At 36.2% G+C, this 11,221-nt stretch overlaps 1 protein-coding gene across 1 annotated transcript; it reads right to left on the bottom strand.

Annotated features, from left to right (window-relative positions):
• Nucleotides 1-3: 3 nt before the first annotated feature.
• On the bottom strand, nucleotides 4-11,192 carry si:dkey-24p1.1 (uncharacterized protein LOC556718 homolog). Its single transcript, XM_042425124.1, has 17 exons — nucleotides 10,720-11,192; nucleotides 9,597-9,671; nucleotides 9,081-9,482; nucleotides 8,335-8,613; nucleotides 7,365-7,622; nucleotides 6,959-7,222; nucleotides 6,577-6,870; nucleotides 6,038-6,319; nucleotides 4,750-5,013; nucleotides 3,595-3,864; nucleotides 3,252-3,330; nucleotides 3,075-3,147; nucleotides 2,837-2,976; nucleotides 2,565-2,619; nucleotides 1,305-1,393; nucleotides 1,130-1,190; nucleotides 4-432 (listed from the first exon to the last, which is right to left on the bottom strand). The coding sequence occupies exons 2-17, from the start codon at nucleotides 9,643-9,645 to the stop codon at nucleotides 199-201; spliced, it is 3,093 nt and encodes a 1,030-aa protein (XP_042281058.1). The 5' UTR covers nucleotides 9,646-9,671; nucleotides 10,720-11,192; the 3' UTR covers nucleotides 4-198.
• Nucleotides 11,193-11,221: the final 29 nt, after the last annotated feature.

Below are 11,221 nucleotides of genomic sequence, written 5' to 3'. Positions count from 1 at the left end.
GAAAGCATAAAAATGATATTTTAGGAGTAAAAAAGAACAATATAGTAGACTAATAAACCCTAAATTAATAAACAAACCCTGATGATTTGATTATGACCATGATTCAGGATAGCTCTGGCACAACTGGCTATACCTTTAAGATAAGTATATGTACATGTAAGTATAAGTATATGTAATGGATTTATTCTGTATCTGTACTCAGAGTTTGACCTCGGAGTACTGAGTCTCATATTCCTCGTCAGAGGTGCTGGAGTCTGTGCTGTCTCTCTGATGTCCCAGCTTTGGGGTAAAGGTCACCTGTGAATAGTTGAGCTCTACTTCATCCTCACTGGTGTCTGAGTCATAGTTTAGTGGATCTGGAGCTTTGGCTGCATGTGCCGTACGCTGCATTTGCTGTATGTTCTCATATGGCTCCATCGTTTCTTGTTCATTCTAGGACGATAGCAGAGAGTGTCACAAGATTGTTGGTGCTATAATTTCTGACAGTATCTGGATTTAATGAACAGCAAAATGAATATAAAAGACTCATTTTATTGGTATTAGGACTTGGAGGTGTTTTCCTTGATTAACTCATTGTCTTTCTAAACAGAAAACATCATCCTACTTCTTTTCTAGTTTTCAAAAAAGTAGCTTTATTGTAATCATTGACTATAACAAACATCATATATTAACATTAGACATTAAATGAAATGAGGTGCTGCTTTAGATTACGGCCTGCAATGTGCAGCATAATTATTCCCAATTTACAGTGTATTTTGGTCCTTGTTTACAGTTCAGCCGTATTTACTGTAGAAACCTCATCATAAAAATTCTGCTTACTGTACTCAGATTTATTGAGTGCTACAGAACTCATTACCCCATCTTCCCCAAAACTCCCAGCTTTATTGCTCAATAAAGGTCATACTGTACCCTGTAATAACAGAATAAATACTTGGTGGTTAAAAATACTTACACTATAAGTTCTCTTTAAATTCCTCCCAAACGGCAAGGAAATTATACTGTAAGTTGGGAATAGTTATGCTGTATGTCACGGGCCAGAATGTAAAACATTAGCCAAAATTAATGCTATAATGTTATAAACTCATAAACATTATAAACATTAAATAAATGTGCTTCATGGATGGCTGACCTTTTGGGGTGGCTTTGGCTTGGATACCATAGCATATGTGTCCTGTTCCATTTTTGACTGTCTGTTATTAGAAAAAAATATCATACAATTTGTCATGTTATAATAGCTTTCATGTCCTGGTATTACATGCAAAACTTAAAAAAACAAAATAAATTAAATCAACAAAAATTCTCACATTTGCTTATTTCCAAACTGCAAAGAAGCATAGTTGAGGATATCATCGTCCGCATGTCCATTTCTGTTTGGCTTTTGTGCTGAGGGACCCTGAGCAGATGCAGACAGAGGGCACCAGTAAATGTACAGAAGCAACTGAATCAGTTCATTCATGCCTTAAAATGGATTCTGCTGCAAGCATCCGGTGATTCATGGCTCTACAATACTGAATATGCAATGATTATTGTTCTGACAGACAACTATTGACAAGACAAACTGTGAAGACACAGCTACAGCACAGCAGGCAAAGCAACAGCTTGATCAGTCAAAGAGACATCTGCTCGTCTAAAGTAATGCAGTGGCCAATGCAGATGTTTGCACAGTGGTCTGGCAAATGCTACTATTATTTTTAAAGTGATGTTTAAGTTGAAATTGTGTGGGTCTGTCAGAGTCCTAAAAGATTTTTTATTTTTTTTTTTATATCTTGCATACAAATTAATAGGCTATCTTGTATTAACAAGATACAGCATTCAAGAGTTTCGCCACTCTCTCATTCAGGTGAATGGGAAGGTGTGTCCAAACTTATGAATGGTATTGTATATATCATATTCAATATCATGTTCAAAAGTTGTCAGTTAAAATTAAATGTTAGTTGTTACTTGATTCTAAATTTTAGCCTTTGCAGTATATTTAAACCCAAAATATTTATATGTAGGTTGGAGGAAGCCTGGGATACACTGGGCCTTTGCTCAATAAAACATAACTGAAAAGTTAGTTGAATAGTTAGTTATACAGTTGTACAGTGTTTTATGTGTCTGCCTTTAGGAAAGAACCTCTGTCATGTCAAAGGTAAACAACATTGGAGGACTTCATGAAAAAAGAATGGTCAGAAGCGGTGCAGCAGAGGCTCTGATATCCTGACTTTTAGTCCCTAGACTTAGTTAATCTCCATAAACACTGGTTCCTACAGTTTCCATAATATAACTCAATAATAATAACTTTATTTGTATAGATAGCAATAGCATCTTTCAATAGACCCTCCCTAGCTGGTAAATGCCCATGTCTTTCATACTCATGTTTCCAACACAGGCTTTCTGTAACAAATTTGAAGTAGCCAGCTGCAATGCTCCTGAAGACATCATCAGAGTTATTTTCTTTTGAAAAAGATTGCACCTTTTAATAATAGACAATATAATTTTTACTTCCTAAAACGGGATTTTTTTTCACTTACTGTTTTCTTAATGTGGGTGTTGTTAAACTTACTTTGAATTGCTTGACTCACCTGTTTTCTGGGCAGATTTACAGCACAGTAAACACTGTTGATGTTGGATGCAGCACTGCAGAATAACAACAACAACAATAAGAATAAAAACATGCATAATCAGTGACTGACTATAATAAACGAATGGGCAGACTCTCATTGAGCCAGGATCTTCAATAGATGCTTTGACTACACCAAGGGCAGCAGCCCATCTGGCCCTCTTTCCTACAGAGTGTCCCTTGTCCTGGGTGGGGACAGTGTGTGTGTATGTGTGTGTGGGGCTGCTGTCTTACGTTGTGTCTGGACGAGGCTGGGGTGGTTGGGTCTTTGGACGGCGTGGCTGGTATGGCAAGAGGTCATCTCTACTCCTGGAAGGTTCAGCCAAGCCAGGCTCGCTCGTCAGATTCCTCCTCCTGTTGCTGTTCCAGCAGGCCTGAATGGGTTAACACATACACGCTTAAAGATAGATAATTTTTGTCTTGATCTGTTCAATAAAGTAAAGGAAGAAACGTTGCACAAATGAGTCATCACCAAAAAACTGAAACAGGTCCACCAGGGCAGTCTGTTCGAGGTTCCTTGTTGAATTGATTTGTTCCTCCTGCATCTGAAATCATAACGATACACAACTCTGGTTATACATACGAATTACATTTCTGTGAGGGTTTTTTTTTTTTTTTAAATCAAAAACCTGACTTATTCATACTTTACCTGTAGATAAAGGCAATAATAATAATAATAATAATGAGCAGACAACCAAAACTGAAGATCAAAACCTTTTTCAAGACACCTGTGGAAGAGAGAGAGCATTAGTATACTGTAGATTCAGAGATGTAGAAGTAGTATAGTTTCAAACTGCCATGATTTTATTTGAAGAAAAAAATGTTTTGGAAATCTGATGAAGACTGGCCATCAGTAAATCCTCATCCTTTCTCCCTTAGGAAAGCAAAAGGGTTATAAACAGTACACATATAGTTATAACTCATTTCCATTCTTCATCATGCAGTGTTTTCCTTCATGCCTAAAATTATACATGGCCTTGAAATTCACTCACCGTCAAGAAACAGCTCATATGGATCAGACATTTTTCGACCTATTTCATTTTCTGCGATGCAGTAGTAGACTCCCGGTTGGTTTGAGAACACTCTGTAGCTCTGTCTGGATGACACTCTTTTGTCTTTAGAGTTACCATCCATCTTCATGTACCATTCATATTGTTTGACTGGGGGATAACAGTGACTGCTGCAGGTCAACATCACAACACGCGTACCGTTAGTCAGCTGCTGCTCTACTACTTTTGTGATGTTTGTGTGTTTTGGAGCATCTAAGGAAATTTGGGAGAAACAGATTTAATTCAAAATTATTCACTTAATATCTCACTGTGCATAGATGAACTCACAAAATACAATATTAAAGTCCCTGCCATTAAAGCCACTATGTGTAGAATTTGAAAATATGACTTTGGCACCCCCCAGTGGCAGGCAGCAATGCACTCAGCCTCTTACACCCCATTGGTTAGACCTAGTGACACAGATGGGTGGACTGAAATAGATCTCACCAATCATCACCAGGATGTCTCGTCTTTCTACAAGAACTGCACCATCAGACTTATTTAAAAGATGCTATAAACACCTTTAAAAAAAAATACATTCAGTGGCTTCAATCACTGCTTGTAAATCTTGTTTTTTTTGTCTGAAATTTAAAAAATAAGAACCTGTATCAAGTTGTCTTTATGGTGGCTTGTATTTTTATTTTTGAAAACAAAGAGCACACAGCTGCTTTTTTGTGCAATGGCAGAATTATTTAATTCATGTTTGAAGGCGCAAAACTTCCACGCTTCACCTCCAACATCAGAGCCCAACAAAATAAGTATCATTGACACTTTCCCAGTGGTAATAGCTATCTTGCTGATTGTGCACCGTGATTGCAAATGCAAGTTGTGATGTCTCTTAAAGGCAGCAAAAGTATGCTAAATCTTTAATGACAAAATGTTAAAGTTTAACTGTTCTGATGAGACTTTTTTCATTAGAGTGTATACAGTGTATGTAAATTAAAATGTTTGTATGTAAACTTTTTCTTATCTGTTTTGGAGGTAAATACAAAAATAAATCTAGAGACTCCTGTACAGTAACATTTTGGCCTCACAAATATTTACAGTATATTCAATTATTATTATTATACACTTTAATGAGTGCATCAGTCTACTCACACTTGACTTGAACCTCAACTGGCTTTGATTGTCTAGATCCAATTTCATTACTGGCTTTGCAGCTGTACAGTCCGCTGTCAGAGGGAGTGACAGACTTTAGAGTGAAAGATTTAGCTGTATTCACGATGGCTTCCTTCCCATCAATCATCCAGGTGGTAGAGGTCACTGGTGGGTAGGACTGGGCGTTGCAGACCAGCGTCAACGACTTATTTTCATTCACAACAAGATTAGGTTGAGCTCTTATGGCCACATCTTGGGGAGCATCTGCATTTACACAAAATATAGTAAAAAGAAAAGAGTCAGATATAAACATTTTCTGTCAGTCATGATGACTTTTGTAATAATCAATATTATGATCCCAAACATTTAATAACTGATTGTCATCTGCACCTTAATTAACCTGATGTGATTATACACATATAAGATATATTTCTGTTTAGTCAGAGGGGCCCATGCAAGGTAAGTCTTTGTACATAAAGGGAGTAAACTATAAACAAAGACAGGTAGACATAACAACTTGAATACCTGTAAAATATAATGCATTCTAACACAAAATAACCCAGCAAATGAGAGACAAGGGGATTCAAATCTTGTGGTTATTTTTGAGGCCAGACTAGATTGCAGTATATTGCAAGGTGATATTGTCTCAACAAACTAGACTAAACCAGCTAACTGTATATAAAGTACACGATCAAAATAGCTCCACCTCCAGCAGCAACAACAGTAACATGCTGCCTACACACTGATGCTTCAGTATAAATAATCTGATCATGTCATATATAATAATATATCAGTCAGAGGGACCAAATCACTGCTTTACGTTAATACTTTAAGTACATTTTGCTGCTAATACTTATGTACTTTAACTTAAATAGGATTATTCATGTAGGACTTTTACTTGTAATGGAATATTTTTACATTGCTGTTTTGGTAGTTTTACTTAAGTAAAGGATCTGAATACTTCTTCCATCACTGTCTCAAAGTCACAATACAGTATGTCAAATAAATGTAGCGGAATAGCTGAAAATGAAAATACTCAAGTACAGGTAATACATGTAGATACATTCTACGAATAATTTTATGATTTTTATGATTCAATGAGAACCACTCATGAACTAAGAGACTGGACATGTAATCAAAATGACTTAATTTCAAGAAGAATAGATGGTAAAAGTCTGCTTTTGCCATTTGAAATAAACTACAGAAAAACGTAATGGAAAGTTTTGTGTACATGTGATTTCTTTCATGTTCAGACAATTAAAAGATAATACACCGCTGAATCACTCACATTTCACCACCAACTTCCTTTCTGTGCTTGTTTGTGTTCCTTCGCTGTTTTCGGCGTGGCAGGTGTAAGAGCCTGCGTGGGTTGAAGTTACATTAAATGTGTGGGACAAATCAGCTGACAGCTCAGCAGTAATAACCCATTCTGAAGACTGAGGACTCGATGTGGAAGTCTTTTTCAAGGTGAGCATTGACGGTGGGAAACTTTCAACAGTGCATTTGATGGTGATGGGCTGACCTTCCCTGACCTCAGTATCCATAGACAGCGTGATGTTGGTGGGAGGATCTGTGGAGAGGAAGCAGCTGTGTGCTTGATTTTCAGGAGGATTAATTCATTTTGAACATGTAGCATGATATTACAGCCATGAACATGAAGACAAACTGCTTTGAAAACTTAAATAGCCAAGGAAAGGCAATTATTAAGTGCTTGTTTGTTGACTGAATCAGTCAGGTGTAAGTGCTGATCTTTCTGATACTCAACTTGATGGAAGTGTTAAAGAATCATTAATATTATAGAACATTGTCAGCATAACAATCACTTACAAAGTACTGGTATGCATAACAGCCGACTATCCTCCCCTGTATCGATGTTGTTGGTGGCGTTGCAGATGTAACATAATTCATCTGCCCTTTGTACACTCTCCAAATGGAGGCTGTTGTCAGTAGTTGTCTGGGATGTCCACTGTGAGGCGTAAATCTGTTTATTTTTGTTGTAACCGTACCAGGAGTACTTGTGCGGGACAGGATTGGCATCAGTGTCACAGGTGAATGTGAGGGAGTGACCAACTTTCACTCCTGTATGATGGGGGACTGAAATGTTCGTCTTCCGTGGCCCGTCTGGAAGAAAAGAATATCTTTCAGTATGCTTTCAATGGTGGTGCACTCTTTTTGACAGACATACACTGCAAGGGGCTGTGAAACTTACATTCAACCTTAATTTGAAATGGCTGTGATTTTCCAGTACCCACAGTGTTATTCGCCACACATGTGTAGGTGCCACTATTCTCAGGTTCGATCCTCTGAACATTATACGTTTTTCCCAATATGTCAATTTGTCTGTCATCTTTAAACCAAGCGTAACTGTTTGGTGGTGGTTTGCTTCTCTTCACGTTACATGTTAAAATAATTTTATCTCCTTGTCTGATTGTAGACTTTGGTGAAGTCATCTCTATCTTAACATCAGGGGCGTCTGAAACAGAAGATTTCCTTAAGTTGATTCAAAAAATACAATCCATAAAGAATAAAGCACTACAGCAGTATTATTACAACGTAAAACCAGTGAAAATCACATACGCACTGCATTAATATCATTCAAGTAAAAACATACTCACATACAACGTTAATAAGGACTGGGTTTGATTTTGTTTCCCCATGCTTGTTTTTAGCTTCACAATGGTATTCTCCACTCTGTGAATCCTTAGCTGATGTTATCATCATCGTGTGTGACTTGTTAACCAACTGAATTGAATTATTTTGAAACCAGGTATAGGTGGGCTTAGGACGTCCGTTGATTGAGCATGTGAGAGGTAAAGATTGTCCTTCTGTGACATTTATAGAGCTCCTCTCATCGCTTGTGTCTTTAGGAGCATCTGTGTCAATGAATTGGAGAGAAATCAGACTGCATACAGCCGGCATAGGTGGATTGCAGGTCAAATATTCACAAGAATTCAGTCATGTTTGATTTTAGACCTTGTAAAGGGTTGTCTATAAATATGCTGAACAATTTTGCAAGTATTGAGCAGTCTTAAAGTGCTATCACAAATGAGTTTAGCAAATTAAAACTGCAATTGTAAAACTAACTCAGACTGTTTTTGAGATACTTAAATAACCTTTTATGTTGCAGCTCCACTACCTAACTCCGCTGCTTGATTTCTAAATATAAATGTAAAGTAACAGCTACCGAAAATGTACTTCATTTACAGTACTTTACTTCTTTATTACTAGTAAAAGCACATAACTGAGTAATGCTACTTGCTACTTTTGAAGTTGTAGCATCAACATTCATTCAAGTGTTCTTTTTCAAAAGATTACAAATTATAGGCGTGTTTTTACTACTAAATGTTACTGATATTAAACATTTCACAGCATCACCAAACATGAAGAACTTTGACTGAAGACCTGTCAATCACTTTGAGAGGGCTCCAGACTTGTGTTTTGATTTTTTATGCAGGAATGACCCTTAATTTACAGTTGGATTATGGATTGTTCCTTTATATAGTAAATGTATATAACGTTGTAGTAAATATGATCACTGTAATAGTTGACATGACATAAATATACCCTCCACATTTATGAACTTACATTCTATGATTAGACTGATATTCCGAACCATATATTTATCTGTGTTATCTTGTGTTTGGCATAAAACCTCCTTCCCATCATCCTTCCAGTTGGCTGTAAAGTGGACTGTGGTGCTTTTATGTTCTCCATTGTTTTGTGGAGCTTCTGAGAGCTGCACTGAGAGCAAACCTTCAATTTTTGGATTTGAAGGACATGCACTCGAAGTATTGCATCTCAGTGTTATTTTCTCATTTTCCTTTACTACAGGTGGTGTCTCAAAAACAACCAGGCATGGATTTTCTGAAAAAATGAAATAAAGATGTCAGCAGAAATGTAATGGTTACTTTACAGAATACGCAATGTTGCAAAATATTAACAGAACTATATATACATTTTTATATGTATGTCCAATATTTAAGATTAGAAAATATTTAGTTAAAACTATGACATTCCCATCAACCCCAGTTGTAGTTCGTGTTTACTGGTAATTGGTAAATGTTAACACACTAAACTAAAAGGTGTAAGCATTCAGCTCAAAGCACCACTTAGCCTAAATACAGCATGCCTGTATACTCTTAGTCTCTTTTTCTAGACATTATGTGTTTATTCTCATATAACACTACAATTTCTCCAAATATTATATCTTTTTTTTCTTATCTCCAATTGAATCTTAACTCAACCAATCAGATCATTTCTGCCTCCAGACAAATTTCTAAATGTTTGCATGACACAATTTATGTACAGTGTCTTCTGATCTTTTTACTTGCCGTCAACTGTGAGGATCGCCTCTTCTCTGGTGAACCATTTATCAGATCCTACATATCTCAAAGAATAGTTTCCACTGTCGATTTTTTTCAAGTCACAGATCAAAATACTGCATAGTGGCTTTGATGAATATGGAGACTTCCATTCTGAAGATGGAGAACCGATATAGCTTACTCTTTTTGCAAAGTCTGGACTGACAGGATGTTGTGAGGTACCATTACTGTAAATAATAGTGCCACGATAATCATTGTCAGACCAAGTTGCATTTTTCATCCAAAACCAGTATGCACCATCAACATCAGAAACTTTGTTTTTGATGTTGCATCTTATTTCAACACATGACCCCTCTTTAGCCTCAACTTTGCTCTGTAGTTCAAATGGGATTCCTTTGCCACAGGACAATTCTGTGGTGGTGAAAACACAAGTGGAAAAAGTCAGGTAAGATACATGAGTTTAATGCAAAACTTGTATATTAAAAAGCAAACATTGTTATCAGAGTTGAATAATAAAATTCCTACTTTTTATTAGGGCCAGAAATATTAACCACCCGACTGTCTGAGCATTCATTTTCTTGCAAGATTACAGCTTGATATCTAAAACAAAAACAGAACAAAAAAGTCTATGTGTACATGAATGTATACATCATATCACAACTGCAGAGCGTAACACCACGGAGGCCGTTTTATCACTGTAAACTAGCCTTGTTGCCAGATAGTTTGAAGACCGTCAGCCAATTAGATGAAAAATTTAAATGCAAATCAGCCAGTCTAAATATTTTTCTTCTTCCTCTTTTTTTCTTTATTTGATAGTTTTGATTTTTTAGTTTTTGATTTGAGTATTCTGTGCTTTCCTCCTCATTTCAAGATGGTTGTGTACTTGTGGTTAAAGAAATTCTGAACCATTGCAGACCAATAAATTTTTGTCACACAACTAGCGGAACTTGTCGTTTTGTTTTAGTAAAAAAGAATTCAAAGAAACATAATTGCATATTGAGGCTAAATGTTCTGTTGCAAATGCCAGTGTAGCTGTAATTATTGTGTCTTGATACAGCAAAGCCCAAAGCAAACATTTATTTTTTGATTCATTAGATTTTCAGGCTTTAGATTACAGGTTTCTTTTTCCTTTAGTATATAAATTATGACGTGGACGAACATAATTGTTTTTATTTTACTTCAGCTGTTTGTTTAAATCACTATTGTCTGCATTACCAGCCCTGTAAGTAGACCCATAATACACCACACACAATATATTTAGAGTACAAGCAGTGCAATGCCTTTATTCTACAGATTTGATCATTGACCCCACCAAAACTTATAATGTATTATTGTCAAACATAAATGTGCTTTAATGGTTCCATACACTGTGTATACTGTATAGTCACTACATATCACATACAAATGCCACTGTATACAGTTCTTGTGGATACAAAAAGACAACTTTTTCCTGGAGAAAGATGAATTCAAATCGCTAGTAATAGAATACATTTTCTCATTCAAGTGAAAGGCTTCTTTAGAAATCGAAACTCAACTTTCTCTATAGACAGACATTGTAAAACCTTGAGAAATGACATCTTAAATTAGGCAATATGATAGAGGAAATGTTTTAGACCGAAAAGTAATTCAAAAATAAGCTTGTTCTTACCTCAGAGGACCCACTTATAGCGGTCTGTAGCACACACCAACCCTCCTAAAAAAGAATAAGATTTATAAAAAAAAGGAAGTTTTCACAGTTGACTTAAAATCTTAAAGAATTTGCATGCCCAATCATGCAACCAGAAAAAACAATCCTTAATAGTTGTTCTGATGAGGGTGATTTAGAGTCCTTCCCTTCATCTTGTCTGCTACAGTATGCACGCACTCTCTCTCACTTCCTCTATTTAATGCTTTTGTTATAAGTGAAAGCCACTGTTCAGTGTACGTGGGTGATGTCTTTTTAACAGGCACAAAGCACATACAGTAATTGAAATCCATTTGCAGAATTTATGCTTATACAGCGTTTACAGCATGCTTTACCATGTCATGCTCATCAAAAAGAATGAAAACATATCAAAAGATTTATTGTAAAAATGCAGTGCAAAAAAAGTGCGTTTCTTTCATAACAAATCATAAAAGTGGGGGTGAACCACACAAACAGGAAACATCAC

The sequence above is a fragment of the Thunnus maccoyii genome, chromosome 10 (genome assembly GCF_910596095.1).
Source record: "Thunnus maccoyii chromosome 10, fThuMac1.1, whole genome shotgun sequence".
NCBI classification, from domain to species: domain Eukaryota; kingdom Metazoa; phylum Chordata; class Actinopteri; order Scombriformes; family Scombridae; genus Thunnus; species Thunnus maccoyii.
The sequence above is the reverse complement of the archived record's forward strand: the minus strand, read 5'-3'. Positions and strand labels throughout refer to the sequence as shown.